General features: G+C 40.6%; 2 protein-coding genes across 2 annotated transcripts; both read right to left on the minus strand.

Annotated features, from left to right (window-relative positions):
• Positions 1-1,356: 1,356 nt before the first annotated feature.
• Positions 1,357-3,563, minus strand: LOC307018406 (uncharacterized protein). The gene is made up of 2 exons (XM_079648637.1): positions 3,116-3,563; positions 1,357-2,997 (listed from the first exon to the last, which is right to left on the minus strand). Exons 1-2 carry the CDS (start codon positions 3,306-3,308, stop codon positions 1,856-1,858), a joined length of 1,335 nt encoding a protein of 444 aa, XP_079504763.1. The 5' UTR covers positions 3,309-3,563; the 3' UTR covers positions 1,357-1,855.
• A 2,032-nt stretch (positions 3,564-5,595) lies between these two features.
• On the minus strand, positions 5,596-14,432 carry LOC307021820 (uncharacterized protein). The gene is made up of 2 exons (XM_079654295.1): positions 14,135-14,432; positions 5,596-7,375 (listed from the first exon to the last, which is right to left on the minus strand). The coding sequence occupies exons 1-2, from the start codon at positions 14,304-14,306 to the stop codon at positions 6,228-6,230; spliced, it is 1,320 nt and encodes a 439-aa protein (XP_079510421.1). The 5' UTR covers positions 14,307-14,432; the 3' UTR covers positions 5,596-6,227.
• Positions 14,433-15,377: the final 945 nt, after the last annotated feature.

A 15,377-nucleotide genomic window follows, 5' to 3' on the forward strand; every position in this document is an offset into this window, starting at 1 on the left:
TAAAGGTGTGCGGCTGCTGTGGTTGGGAAAGGTGAGGCTGAACTCACATTGGAGTTTAATGGAGACATGTTGAAGGTTTTTGTCACTTCATGCCCTCAAGAGGCATTTTGTTTAATTATTTTGCTTAATTTGTTTTTATCTTTCAAGCTACGAGATTTTTTCCTACGTTTGTCATGAGAAATTATGTCTCAGGAATGTAGGGTTTGGGAATTATGGCAGGTTTAAAAGAGAATATGAAGGCAAAATTAAATCTGTCCTCTGTGACATCACGCACTGTAAAATCTGAAGAAGGCCTATTTACCAAGGTCTGAACAATGTTTAATATCTCTAAAAGTAAGAATCAGATTTAAAAGTTGTGTTACACGAATAATGCCAAATAGATGTGTACCATTTTAAAGTTGGAATGAGGTTTCTGAGTGAAAGTATGAAGGAGCAGTTAGCAGTTGAAGTCGCATGAAGATTGTTCAAGTCTGAAGATTTTCTCCATTGGCTTCGATGGTTAAAAATGGGATGAATTATGGGATGTATCTCTGGAATTATGAAAGTTATGAATGATAAAAGTAATAGCCATTGATTCCCGACCGAGCTGAACGTTTTGATGTTTGAACGGAGTTTCTGCAATGTTCAATGTGGGAGAAGAAGAGAATTTCGCGCGTAGCATAACAGATAGTTGGAATGTTGTGTCAGCATTCCCACGAAATGAGTGGCTTGGTGAGTAACAGACTCAAATATAACGTAATTACCAGTGGTGTAAACTAACTAAGTACATTTACACAAGTACTCGAAAAAGAGTAAAAAAACGAGGAACTTGTTTAAGTTGAGTATTTTCAAAGTTTGCTACTTTATACTTTTACTCCACTACATTTTGTAGGGAAATGTTGTACTTTCTACTCACTACATTTATTTACAGATTTAGTTAGTTACTTCGCAGATTAAAATTAAAATGCAAAATAAGAATTCACCAATACATTTGTATATGTTAAGCTAGTGGGTGTGTATAAAATAATTGTAATAAAAGCCACCTTTATCAAGCTCAAGTTATGAACACATTAATACATAACTAATTATTATACAATCATTTAAAACATGTGGTGCTTATGTGTGCCATTCTGAATGATGATAACTTATCCTTCTGGTACCTAAAGTATATTTTGATGCTAAAACTTTTGTACTTTAACTTAAGTACAATTTTGAATGCAGGACCTTTACAAGTAACTGAGTAATTTTACACTGTGGTATTGCTTCCTTTACTGTAGTAAATAATACGAGTAATCCCTCCACCCCTGGTAATAACATCATCAAATGTAAATATAAACTGTATTCTCATATAGTTGCAGAACATAAGACGTAATCACATTCCTCGTTCATTTTTTATTTTTTCATACATATGCTTAATAAAAGGCAGGTTTCTCTTAAAGACAAAACAATGAGCAGAAGATACCTTTTTTGTTTTCCAGATATCTTTGTATATTATTTTCTAGAGTATAGGATTTCTGTCGTCTTACATATAATTAAGTTTACTCCATCTTATTGATATTATTTTGTTCTTGTATTTATTGGCATTGCATTTAATAAAGACAATACAAAACAAAAGTAATGGACAGTTATCAGGTCCCATTAGTTGTAATTTGTGAGACTTGCATTAGGTTACTTGAATGGTTTAAAAGGCCATTTGTAATTGCAATGGAAGACCTTTTTAAAGTAGTACTCCTAACCCTGCAAGTGACCATTATGTTGAAAAGATTTACCAAGCTTTGAATGTAAGTGACCTGTCTCCTGTGCGGGTTCTCAGGTGTCTCTCAAGTAATGAATTATAGTTACAATCTTTTCTACATTTGTTATATTTTAAAGGCTGTTAACCCGAGTCAGTATAACAGTGCAACTCTGACAAATTTGTGTTGTTTACATTATTATATTGCAGTTTGTGATATTCATTCTGTGGTCTTGGCTCTGCATGTCCAGTTGATCCTGAGTCTTGCTCGCCTCCTTCCTGATCTTGGCTCTCAGCTACATGAGAGTTGTGAGAGAGGAGCTGGTTCTCACTCTCCTCCTCAGTAGCAGTCAACATGAAGGCATCAGTGTCCTGCTCCAGTCCAAGCTGCTCTCCCTCCTGACTGGTGCACAGCTCCTCTAGCTCCTTTTCAATCAGTGGAGGCTCTGTGCTGCAGGGATTCAACTTTTCCCCTGTGTGTGTTTCTGTGTGGCTTCCCAAGTTACTACTGAATATGGTATTTTTACCAGATGCGTTTCCCACATGTTTTGCAAGAACATGGCTTCCCCTCATGTGGAATTTCAGATGATTTTTCAAAGCTGATGATCGACAGAAACCTTGTCCACACATTTGACACGAAAATGGCTTCTCCCCTGTGTGAATTCTCACGTGCTCTTTCAAGTGACTATTTTTTTTGAAAGCTTTCCCACACATTTGGCATGAATATGGCCTCTCACCTGTGTGGATTCTTGTATGAATGATTAATTCTGATTTATTAGCAAATATTTTCTCACAAGTGTTACAAGAAAGTGTTTTTTTTATTGTGTGGATTTTCAGATGTTTGTCCAGTGATGATTTTGCCTGGAAATACATTCCACATGTATCACATTTGAAAGACTGTTGAGTATCACTGTGCATCTCTGACAAGTTCATGTTGTTTACATCTTTACTTTGAATTTTGCCTTTGTGACGTGGTTTCGGCTCTGCATGTCCAGTTGATCCTGAGTCTTGCTCACCTCCTTCCTGATCTATGCTCTCAGCTACATGAGAGTTGTGAGAGAGGAGCTGGTGCTCACTCTCCTCCTTGGTAGCAGTCAATATGAAGGCATCAGTGTCCTGCTCCAGTCCAACCTGCTCTCCCTCCTGACTGGTGCACAGCTCCTCCTGCTCCTCTTTAATCTGTGGAGGCTCTGGGTCCTCTTGGTCCAGACTGGAGTTCCTCTCCTGAATACAGAGCTGCTTCTCAGATAGAACCTGCTCCTCACAGACAGGATGCTGTGGGAGCTCTGGAGGGACAGAGAACAAATACAATAGGATAATGCTGTACACATAATGGAACTTAAGTAAAAGCAACGTTGCGAATGTCTATGTTTTCTGTTAATGCAGTTAGTACGTGTTACCTACCTATCCTGTATATATTTATTTCCGGTTTCAAAACGACATCCAGCATTCTGCGCTGCCGTCTGATCTCCTCTTCGTAATTTACGACAGTTTTCTGAAAAACTCCAAATATTTCTTCAGCAGCAGCAGAGAGTCGGTCGTTAATAAACCCTCTCAAAAAGTCAACTGAAGACATTGCGGCCATAATAGAAGTCATTGTTTCACCACATGAATAGAACACAACATAGGTTGACTCAATACATCGATAGCGCTGAGCTAACGGTTAAACAGTTTATTGTTTACTTCCGCTGCATGTTTTCTTCTTCTACTTCTTATTTAATTGGCATTTGTGAGCAACGATTTAGTGATTTACCGCCCCCTACTGGGCTGGAGTGTGCAGCAGTCTACTGTCAGGATTAATAATAAAAAAGAAAAGAAGTCGGTTGCTCACCCTCGCCTTCATGTCCACTTGTATTAATGGACATTAATCCAAATGAGTGTGTAGCCTTGGTGAGTAACAGATTAAAATGTAACGTAATTACCAGTGGTGTAAAGTAACTAAGTACATTTACACAAGTACTTAAACAAGAGTACAAAAACGAGGAACTTGTTTAAGTTGAGTATTTTCAAAGTTTGCTACTTTATACTTTTACTCCACTACATTTTGCAGGCACATGTTGTACTTTCTACTAACTACATTTATTTACAGATTTAGTTTGTTACTTCGCATATTTAAATTAAAATACAACCACCAATTGTTGACAGTTCTGCTGTTTAAGTGGCCGTGTCAGACCTGACCTTTACCTCACCTACCTCTATTAAGCTTACCATTGATACAAAGATGCTAAATTGGCTGTAAATAGAAAGGATGTATGTCTCCATCATGTCTTTCCAGACGTGTGAAACCAGGCATGTGAAACTACATAGAACATCCTGAACTTTTGACCCATGCTAGATGGGGCAATGCAAGCGAAAAAGTTCCAGCCACCATTCTGAGAAGGTGCTTGTGGTTTTTGACACCTTGAGAGCGGTTACAGCAGGTATGAAGATGGTCGGAAGACAATGAAGGACAGGATGCAGGCGGCCTACGCAAAGGGTTGAATCAACTTCCTGGGCAAGCGAATCGTAGAGACAAGCTGGCCGTATTGTCTATGTTAATAAATGAAGTCTCTGTTAATAATTTAAAGTATATAGTTTGCATATTTGAAATTAAATGTTTAAAGAAAAAAACGTGATTCTAAACATGACATTGACAATGTGTTCTGCTTTCATGAACATTTTTCATATTCCCTCTTGTTAAAATTGCATATTATTACTATAAGTCTTTATTTGTTTTATTTTAACTTTACATTTTTAATTGTTCATTAAGTAAAAGTTGAACATGTGACCTCCTTCTCCCTCAAAGATAGAAAAGGGGAAACCACCTGATGCAGAGAGGGAGGAGGCAAGAGATTATAAAAGATGATGTGTGAAGAGAAAGTGGGGCTTTTTTAGGCTTGGAGGCTTGAGAGCTTGGGGGAAAGTTTTCTGAGGCCCAAGCCCTGGGCCTGGGCTCTTTTAGATGGCTTTAGGACATTTGACTTGTGAACCGGTTGCTTTTGTATTTTGACTTTGTGTCTTTTGTTATTTTATGGATTCTTGTAATCCTCTATTTTTGTTAAAACCTTAATAAAACCGGTTTGGACTTTGTACATTTCGACCCAACTCCTGGTCTCCCTCGTGGTCTCTGAAGGTATCTGCTTGGGCTTAGAGTGAGGAAAGAACACCCTTCCTTGGAAAAGGCTGACATTAGTTGATCATTTGGATTTGAAATTGTTTAAGGGAATAGAAACTCTGCTAAGGTTAAACTGTAGTTTCATATTGGCTACTGTGGTTGATGTGGGTTTTGATTGAGGTTGAAATATGACATATGCTCTGCTGATGTGGTAATATCACTGCTCTGATATTAATGTTTGATTTTACATTTGCATTGTTTTAATTGGTATAAGGGGATCAACATTGGGGGACAGGGATTGTGGGTCCTGAAGCTGCCCTAATTACCAGGGGGTCTCCCAACGACACAGGGTTTTGATGAGTTCTGGGGTTCTACCAGCCCACCAACACCTACTACACTATACACTCCGTTTTGCTATCCTAGAGGTCGGACATCCGTGGCTGGAGTGCCTAAAATAGGGATACGACAGGCAGTTTGGTGTCAGAGGCCACGCTGTAAACGCCCCCCTAAGCAGATTACGTTGATCTTGCGTGTAGATTCTGGGGGGTTTAGTCCTAAAAAGATTGGACAGCCGTTCACCGGAGCCTTATCAGCACCGGAGTTCGGTATCGGAGACGGCCTAGATATTAACATTGGTTGTATCGAAGTTAGATTTTTTTTTTTTCACAATACATTATGTTAATGTCACTTATGCATACATTGTCAGCCATACAACTCTATTGATGCACGTATCACCCTTTAAACACGTTTAATAAAAAAAGTGTGCTAAAGAAACTCTCACAACTCAATATACCATGAAATGTTTACTTTATTTGATCATGTAACAACAGTAATCAACAAATCATTCAAAGTTTGACCTTTGGGTTCAATATAGTGTTGGAAGTTCAATATATACATTATATACAAGCATGTTAGCAAGTTATGGCATAAGATAACTACTAGTGCCACCGCCGGAGCCTCGCAGCGAGGAAACTGTTGAGCGCATAATTGCAACGCATTTGCGCATAAGATGAATTGCGCCGTATTTGGGCATAAGGTGAGGCCCCCTCCGCAAGATCAGGCCCCATTCAGTCTGTGTGTAGGGAGGGGCGGCCCTGCGGGAGAGCATGAATTGACAGTGGTTACATATCCTTCGAAATATGCCAAACTTGTGTGCAGGCGTCATTGGGGTGCTCCAGTATTTTCACAAGTAGAACTACATCCAAGGGTATACCCTCAGTTGCTTCATTGCTGAAGCAGTGTATATGAATAGTGTCAAACTCATTTCAGTTAATCGGCCACACACAGCCTAGCTTGATCTTAAGTGGACCTGACCAGAAGATTACCCTTAAAAAACACCTAAAAATGTTTTGCTTATTTTCAGTTTAAAGAACATCAAGTACACTACATTCTTAACATTTTCACAATGAATAACCAATCCATTTACAGGTTTTCCCGACTGGCTCCCTCCTGATTCTCTTGAGTCTCTGGAGCCTCTGTGCTGACGTCATACAGCGCTTCCTCCGTGTGCGTTTTCATATGTCTTGTCAGGTTACAGCTAGATCTAAAATCTTTTTGACAGAAGCAGCAAGAAAACTGCTTATCCCCTTTGTGGGTTCTCATGTGGCTCCTCAAGTTACTTTTAGAACTGAAATCTTTACCACAGAAGCTGCAAGGATACGGCTTCTCCCCTGTGTGGATTCTCATGTGGTCTGTTAAGTTACTTCTAAGCCTGAAAGCTCTCCCACAGAAGCTGCATGTGTGCGGCTTCTCTCCTGTGTGGATTCTCATGTGTTCTGTCAAGTGACCATAATAGCGGAAACTTTTCCCACATGTTTGGCAAGAATATGGCGTCTCACCTGTGTGGGTTCTAATATGAATTTTCAATACTGATTTCTGAGTGAATATCTTCCCGCATGTGTGGCAGGGAAATTCGTTCCGCTCACCTGAGTGGATTCTGATATGGTTTTTCAATTCTGATGGTCGACAGAATTGTTTTCCACATGTTTGGCAAGAGTATGGCTTCTCCCCTGTGTGGGTTCTGATGTGGTTTACCAGGTGACTATTACTTTGATAAGCTTTCCCACATTGGTTGCATGAAAATGGCTTCTCACCTGTGTGGATTAACAGGTGTCTCTCCAGCGATGATCTAAATTTAAAATCTCTTCCACATGTGACGCATATTAAAAGCTGTTTACCTGTGTGAGTATCACTGTGCATCTCTGACAAGTTAGTGTTGTTTACATCATTACTGGGACTTTTGCTTTCAAAATCTTGATTCTGTGGTATTGGCTCTGCACTTCTAGTTGATCCTGAGGCTTGCTCGCCTCCTACCTGATCTTGGCTCTCAGCTCCTTGAGAGTTGTGAGAGAGGAGCTGGTGCTCACTCTCCTCATCAGATGCAGTCAGGATAAAGGCATCGATCTCCTGCTTCACTATGCATCTAAACGGCTCTCCCTCCTGACTGGTGCACAGCTCCTCCTGCTCCTCTTTAATCTTTAAAGGCTCCCGCTCATCAAAGAATTCCTCCTCCTCATCTTCCTCTTCCTCCTCCTCGTCCTCCTCCTTACAGACGTGTTGCTCTGGGAGATCTGAAGGAACAGAAAACCAGAGGAATAAATACTACTGCAGACATAAGGAGACTTTAGTAGTAACGTTGTAGGGGAGACTGGGGACAATTGCATCACTTTTTGCATTTCTCTTAGTTTATCAGAGACTATTCGACTAGACCAGTGGACGGCAACCTGCGGCCCTCGAGCCGCATGCGGCCCTTTAAGCCCTCTGCTCTGGTTCCCTTGAGCTTAGACAAAAATAAGAAGGAAATAAAAAAAAGTGTTTGTAGGACTATTTATATTTTTCTTGCATGGTTGACAACGTTTCGTATCTTGTATTTTGAGGTGATACTGTGACACATAAATAAAAAACAAAACAGTTTTAATTAGGTCAACTAAAATATGCGTCAACATCCTGCTAAGGTCCCGCGCTAGCGCCTTTTCTTGCAGGCGAATAACCTGACACCCGGCTCCATGAGCGAACTATGGATAAATCAAAGAAAAGTACCAGAGGAACACAGGATTTAAAGGAGAGGTGTCATGGCCATTTCCACTGATCATAATTCCATTGTTGAGGTATACTAAAATAGAAAAAAACTGTGCAATTTTCCAAACTCATATTGGTTTCGCATACAGCATCTCTGTAAAGTATGTGTATTCAGCAGTATTCACTTTCTCCACTAAACGGCTCGCTGCAGCTCCCCCCCCCCCCCTCCGTGATTTCCTTGTTTAGCGATACACAGCCAAACATAGCCAAACTCAACCTGAACACAGACAAAGTCACAGCCGAAATAAAAACAATAAGTGTGGCTTGATATTGAGTAAGAAAAAGGTTTATAGGTTGATAAACGCTGTGAGAATGGGTCTGCAGAGAGAATTTCCCGCGATCCCAACTGTCTTTTATCAGCCTGCAGCACGGAGCAGAAATCAGCAGGGCTGCCTGCACTGAGTGTGTGTGTGGATTGGTCAATTTGGACCAATCAGCGGGGGCTTAACGTTACGGCTCCACGGATTGGCCCATTTAGTTCCGGGTACGTGCTCAAATGACGATGACCTCATGATGACGTTTCACCAACAAGGCGTTTTGGGGAGGCATTTTCTGTTTTAGAGTTTTACTCGCCACAGGGTGTACTTTGAGGGTTTTGACTCTGCACACCGTTTACATGCAGAAAAACCTTCATAACACACAAGGAGACGGGTAATAACCGGAAAAACATGACCTGTCACCTTTAATTCTGCGTGGACAGAGTTATATGCTTTCACAGCAAGCGATGCTGGTTTACCGGTATGTTTGATATATGTAGAGAGAAGTTGTCAAAGGTGCTGCAGCCTTTACGTATCGAGGAGAAAAACAGAAGAGAAAGACTAATTCAATGGGGTATGTAATTTATTTCAGAAAACACTTTTTGTTATATTCCATTGAATGCTCTTAACGTCCCGATAGCAATGAATATATTAAATGCTTTGACAATAAATACATAAACAAATTAATCTGTGGAAGCCGTAGCACTGTAAAAAGCACGACCAATCATTTGAGCCGGCCCGGCTAAAATAAATGGATGACCTGCCTGTCAGCCTTCCATCTGTGCACAAACCGTGCCCTCATTGGTCATGTACGCGTTCGTGTGTGTTGGAGGAGGGGCTCTGTAAAGGAGTCTGAAGGAAGAGGCAGATTTTTTCCGGTTGTGTATTTTCAAATTCTAGCGCACTCGAGCTGGTTTCTCCATTCTTACCTACCCCACCTTTAACTCTTTTTAGGGTGCAGCTATATGTTTTATTTATTTCAAAGTGGGCCCATTTTAATTATATATCTTTTCCTTCAAATGTGCAGAGGAAGTGCTGTGTTTAATTTATTTTAAAGTAGGCCTGTGTATTATTTTTTAATGATCCTTATAGGAGTTCTTTGTTTCTTATTAGAGGTCAACAGTTTTATATAAAGTAATAAATAGCCTAATAAATGCAAAAAAACTGTAATTTTTTTTGTCTGATATAACAATAAATACAACTTTATAAGCTATCAAGCTATGAAATATGTTTTGCGGCTCCAGACAAAAAATTTTGGGGGAAAAAGGAGCACAATGGCTCTTTTGGTCAAAAAGGTTGCAGACCCCTGGACTAGATCAACACATTTTTTATATAATAAACATACATATCATATACGATGTGTCCTAATTACCCACATAATTTAAAGATGAATAAATATGACAGATTGTTAACAATATACATTTCAAAGGTAAAAGGTTGAATATTGCAATAGACCCCACACCAGGGACAGTTGCAACACACATCAGGGACGGTCGCAAGTCGTAACATTTAAACAATACTCTTATTTCACTTTCCGTATTTGTCAGAATGAGCATAGTATTCTTAAAATATGTAATTTTTGCATTCATACTAAATACAAGATATTATTATTTATAGTCCAAAACGGCAACTGATTTAAAACTGATTTTTGGCCCACTCTGCTTGGGTTTTGGGTGAACTATCCTAGTTTTTTTTAGCTCAAAATCACTTCTGCATGTTCAAATAAGCAATACAACTTTGTATTTGGGCTAAACACCCGTTAAATCACCCCAAAATAACTTTTAAAAAATGCTGTTGGGTGGTCTATCACAGGGGTGGGGAACCTTTTTCCTCTCAAGGGCCATTTACATTTTTTCAACATCCTCCGAGGGCACAGAGACACGGCCACGCAAACACTGCGGCATGTGTACGGCTCCTTATGGGTACTGCAATTTCTGAAGTGCCGGAGCGGCGTTCCAGTGCTCCCCGTGAGAACTGCACCCCTGTCAGACGAGACATATACCACGTGATGACACGTTAGGCTCGCGTTGTGTTCAAGGACCCTGACCTTGGCCAGCAAAAACAGGCACTCGCTTGTTTAATTCTTTTGCGTTCTAGATTTCTTTCTTTACGGGGTTTGGATTGCAACATTTTTTCTTTTTTGCGTGTATTTATAAATTACCTCGAGGGCCGTACCAAATGGTCTCGCGGCCCGTATACGGCCCGGAGGCTTCCCACCCCTGGTCTATCACAACATGGCTCATTAACTATGGACAAAAACGTGTTGCAATAGTCAGCCGTGACATAAAACCATGTGCTAGCTACACACACATATTTGAACATATGTTTTTGGTTGCGTTTCCACTCTAACGGGTACTTTTTCACAGTTTTCTGGCCCTCCAAAATCGAGGTTCTTTCTGGGCCAACAACTGGGCTGAGTATGCTAAACTAGTGAGAGAGTCGCTGGCAACTACAACAAAATGAACATATTTTACCGTGATTTAATTGTAATACACGTTTCAAAATGATGCTGAAGTAACAACATACTTATACCGGTTTGTAAAAACCATGGATTAATGCTTTGATAAGTCTGGAGACAGACGGCAGACGAAAAACCTTTTCAAATGCGTGTTTTCTGAATGGAGATCGGCTAAGCTAACGTTGTATATTCCCCGACCGTCCACACACACAACAACGGCCTACAGACATAAATAAAGCAGCGACTGTATTCGCCATGACGCAGACAGTCTGTGGTTTGTACTTGTTTAACTTTTGTCTAGTTTCTGAACAGATATGAGGAGCTGTGAGCTCTGAGGGCTAACAGCTGACGGCTGATGTTGGTTTTGTGTTTTGCATTGAAGATGATGTCACGGCTCCGCCTACACTGCATTACTATAGTTACTAACCCAGTTCCTAAACTGTAATGGAAACGCAGCATAAAGTGAGCCTGGCCTACCAAGGCCTAACTATACCGTACTAAGCCGTGTGAGGCCCTGCAGTGGAAATGCGCCATTAGAAGCAGAGGTGGGAAGTAACGGGCCGTTTCTCAATGTCGAGTAAACCTGCTGCAGAGCCACTATTTCAAGTATTCTACATCATCGAGTGTCGCCGAAGGACTGTTTAAATGCATGTTAAATGCCCAGCATTCGGCGCCACTCGATGACGTACTATACTTGAAATAGGGGCTCTGCAGCAGACATACTCGACATTGAGAAACGGCCACTGAGTACATGTACTCTGTTTTGAGATACTTGTACTTTACTTATAAAAAGGTAGTAAGTAAGCATTTCAATGTTTTTCTACTTAGTACTTCTACCCCTCTACAATTCAGAGGTAAGTCGTGTACTTTTACTCCACTGCATTTATTTTGTACCTTTAGTTACTTTACAGATTTGGATTCAATGTGTGAAATATAATCAACATTTAAATAAGACTTTAGTTACACCTGCTGAAGTAAATTTACAAACTACCCTGCATAAGGAGCACTTATAGTACTTTAAGTATATTTTGATGCGAATACTTTTGTACTTTTACACTAAATAAAAAGAAAATACTTTTACACCTGCAAAACCTATCTTTTCAATAATTGCAGAAGCACATGCACAAAAGTGTTTCCCACAGAATCTGATTCTATTTGTGGGGACACCGCACCCCCCCCCCCCACAACGTTCTTGTTGCTCTGTGTTTCGTTGTTAATGAGTGAAACACACCGGAGTTGAGGATCTGTGGGGTTTATTCTCCCAAAAATATAATTTACAATTCAGGCATTTAACAGACGCCTTATTCCAAAGCGACTTACAATGACCAATTACAGGGACATTCTCCCTGGAGTAACTGAGGGCTAAGTGCCTTGCTCAAACACACACTAGTAGTGGTGTTCTAGGCAGGATTTGAACTCGCAACCTTCCGATCATCAGCCCACCTCACTATCCATTAGACCACGCGGCTATTGTTCATCCTGCCAACTGGGAGCACAGAACCAGTGTGTCTCATTTGTTCAGAGACTGTGGCACTCACTAAAAGTGCCAAAACGCCACTATTGCCCCTTTCACAACAACGCGTTTTCAGCTCCGGCTCGGAGCTGGAGCCTGAAAAGTACCGGTTTTTCCTGTTCACACCGCAGCGGCGCCACCTCTTAGCTCCGGAATCCGGTTCACTTCCAGCTCCAAAAAATTGTCGGTCTAGAGGCAAGAGCTTCGGAGCTAAGAGGCGGCGTCGCTTACGTGGTGGCGTGCAGGAAACTAAACCCACCTCCCCTGAACATGGGTCGACTGAAGAGTCTCGTCATGCCTGCCTACAAGCAGTAGTGCTTATAAACACACTTTATAAAGTCAGGCAACACTAACCAGGCTTCGTGTGATTCTGTTTATTTGTACGTTACTTTGACCATCCGTTCACTGTTATTGATCATTGCGGAGAGAGGCAGACGTTTTGTTTTGTATTATAGCAGCTATCGGATGGAATCAATACACAGGTTGTCGTGTCCGACTATCACAACTAGAATCATATAGAAAAATATGCCGGTAAAATGTGCCTGTAGAAAACGGTTTATGCCACAATAGGATAGCAATAGCAAGTAGTCAGTTTAGCTTCGGTTGCTATGCTAACATCACCCATTTTATACGAGAGAAACTTTCATAACAGCGTTGTGATGCCAAACAGCGTCAATTCAGACTGACACACACTCACTTAAGGGGAACTGGGGATATGAATCAGCTGCTTGTGTGACAGTCGGACAGTGAATACTTTAGAGCGGCCGCTGCAGTGTGAGCTAACGGGAGAATAAACTCCCATGGAAGAGCAGCCAGCACTATAGCGGTCGGTAAATGCCGCTGAAACACATTAAACAATGAATCACGGCACTCTGGAGAAAAGCATAAGGTTGGAGAAGTCGTTATTTAATTTAATCTGGCTTCGTGTGATTAAAAGCAACACGATCATCAACGCGACGCAGTCCGCCATTGTTGTTGTTGTTGTGAGCAAATCAGCGATTTAAACGGTGACGTCACGACGCAGCAGCGGCTGCACCAGGCGGGCTCTGGGCGGTGTGAACAGAGCAGGAGCAGAAAAGGGAAACCGGAGCTGAACCAGAAAAGCTCTAGCTCGGACCTAGAAAGGGAAAAGCGCTGGTGTGAAAGCCGCATGAGAGACAAAACACAAAGTGTTTGACCAAACATTCCCTCTCAAGTCAGAACTGAGTTCACAAAAAATAAGCCATCTCAGAGCCCAATATGATCAGTCCACCAGGATCAAAATTAAAAAATAAATATCGTTCTGGGGCAGGCTAACCAATGAACACCTCATTTAAACTCCTGGCAGGACAAGCTCAATTCACGCACTCAGTTAAAAAAAAAAAGTGAGTGAGGGATTGCAATATAAGAGGGAAAGAAAGAGAAACTTTAAAAACTGTTCAATTGTTATGATCTGTAAAGACTGATATTGTTCTATAATCATCTGAAACTGTTAAGTCATGATGTGAAACGGTTAACAAAGAAAAAGGGAAACTCAAGCTGCTGCTATACTTTATTTTATTTATCTAAAATTAAGCACTTTTAAGGTGCACATATTTTCAAAAGCTATTTTATTTATTTTCTCTATTTTATTTTTAAATGCAGCCCGAGAGGGACATTACACATATCCACAGTATTTACTTTTGAATTGTACTTTCTTTATTTGATTGGCAGTCAGTTGTTGATTACATGCAGACGTTGATAAAGCTACAGGCTACTTCAATATATATCACACTAATTCATAAAGCATCATTTTGATGTTCCGGACGTTTGCATGGGGACATTTTCTCTAACTGGATCTCGTTGAATTTTAGTTGAATACCCCTACAGCATGAGGTCATCCGAGAATAGCATGTTTCTGATTGGATGAATAAGGCGAGTTGCAGCCATCCCCAGTTTTCCTGTCCTATTACAGCCACAAGAGCATTTTAGTACCTGATACATTATATATGAAAACACAGATTAATATATAATTCACATGTCTCTGTCTGATATTGATAATCACCTATCGTGTGTATCTTTATTTCCTGTGTCCGAACGACTTCCACCAGTCTGCTCTGACGATCGATCTCTTCTTTGTACTCGGCGATAGTTTTCTGAAAAACTCCAACTATTTCTTCAGCAGCAGCAGCTAGTCGCTGGTTGACATATGTCCTAAAACACTCAACTGAATACATCGTTGCCAAAATATAAGTTAATAATTATCCAAGAAACCACTACAACGTCGTACCAGGCGTCGTGCCCTCGGAAATACCACTCACTCAGAGCTCAGCTAATGATGTTAGCATTGCTCCTTGTATTTCCGGTTTAATCGCGGGTGGCAACCTGGTGGCAACCGGTGGCAACCAGCGTTTAGGGTGCATTGCCGCCACCTACCTGACTGGAGTGTTACTTTCCTAATGTGACCAAACAATGAGGGCACATTTTCAAATGTATTGTGATGTAGTTATCTATTCTTGTCGATTGTCAGGAAAAACCAACACAAACACTCAAAAAACAAGCACTACATTCTTTCTATAACTTTGGTTGATCTTAATAACACTTAACAGGCTGAATACTTTGTCTGATAATCTTACCAGATTCCCACGGGCATGCTGACTTTCATCAGCCAACCCTGAAACTAACACTCTTCTCTGTTCGTAAGATAAGGTATACTTTTCTGCTCCCAAATTAAGATGTTCTTTCGTTACAGTAGCATAAAAAGCAAGGCATTGCACATATTTAGTATAAACAATTATAAAGTATAAACATTTCAAAAATAGCAATCAAACAGAACTAAAAAATATATATGTTGACAGTGAAGATATGTAAACTATCTGACAAATAGAACACTATTGAAGGGCCAATTTACAGCTAACACAATACAAAAGTAGGATACTTTTTTACATTAAGTGTGCAAGGAATGGCATATTAAAATACATCTAAATGTAGAGTGAGAAGTTATAAGTCCAGTTAACAAAAGATAAACTATGGAGCAGTGCGTTCTCTGCCAGCCAGAGGTGATTTATACAGTGTTATTGCTGTTGGCAGGAATGTTTCCCTGTATCTGTCCTTGTGCTGGAGAAGGAGCTCCGCTGTCTGTCCAACTGCAGGTGGAGAGGATGGGTGGGGTATCCATGATCAACATCAGCCTGTTCAGTGTCCTCCTCTCCACCACAGCTTCAAACGTGTCCTATTTGAACCCGATGACAGAGCCAGCTTTCTTAATGAGTTATTATCAGTTTGCTCAGCTTCCTCAGAAAATAGAG

The sequence above is a fragment of the Notothenia rossii genome, assembly GCF_949606895.1.
Source record: "Notothenia rossii genome assembly, chromosome: 1".
Taxonomy (NCBI): Eukaryota; Metazoa; Chordata; class Actinopteri; order Perciformes; family Nototheniidae; genus Notothenia; species Notothenia rossii.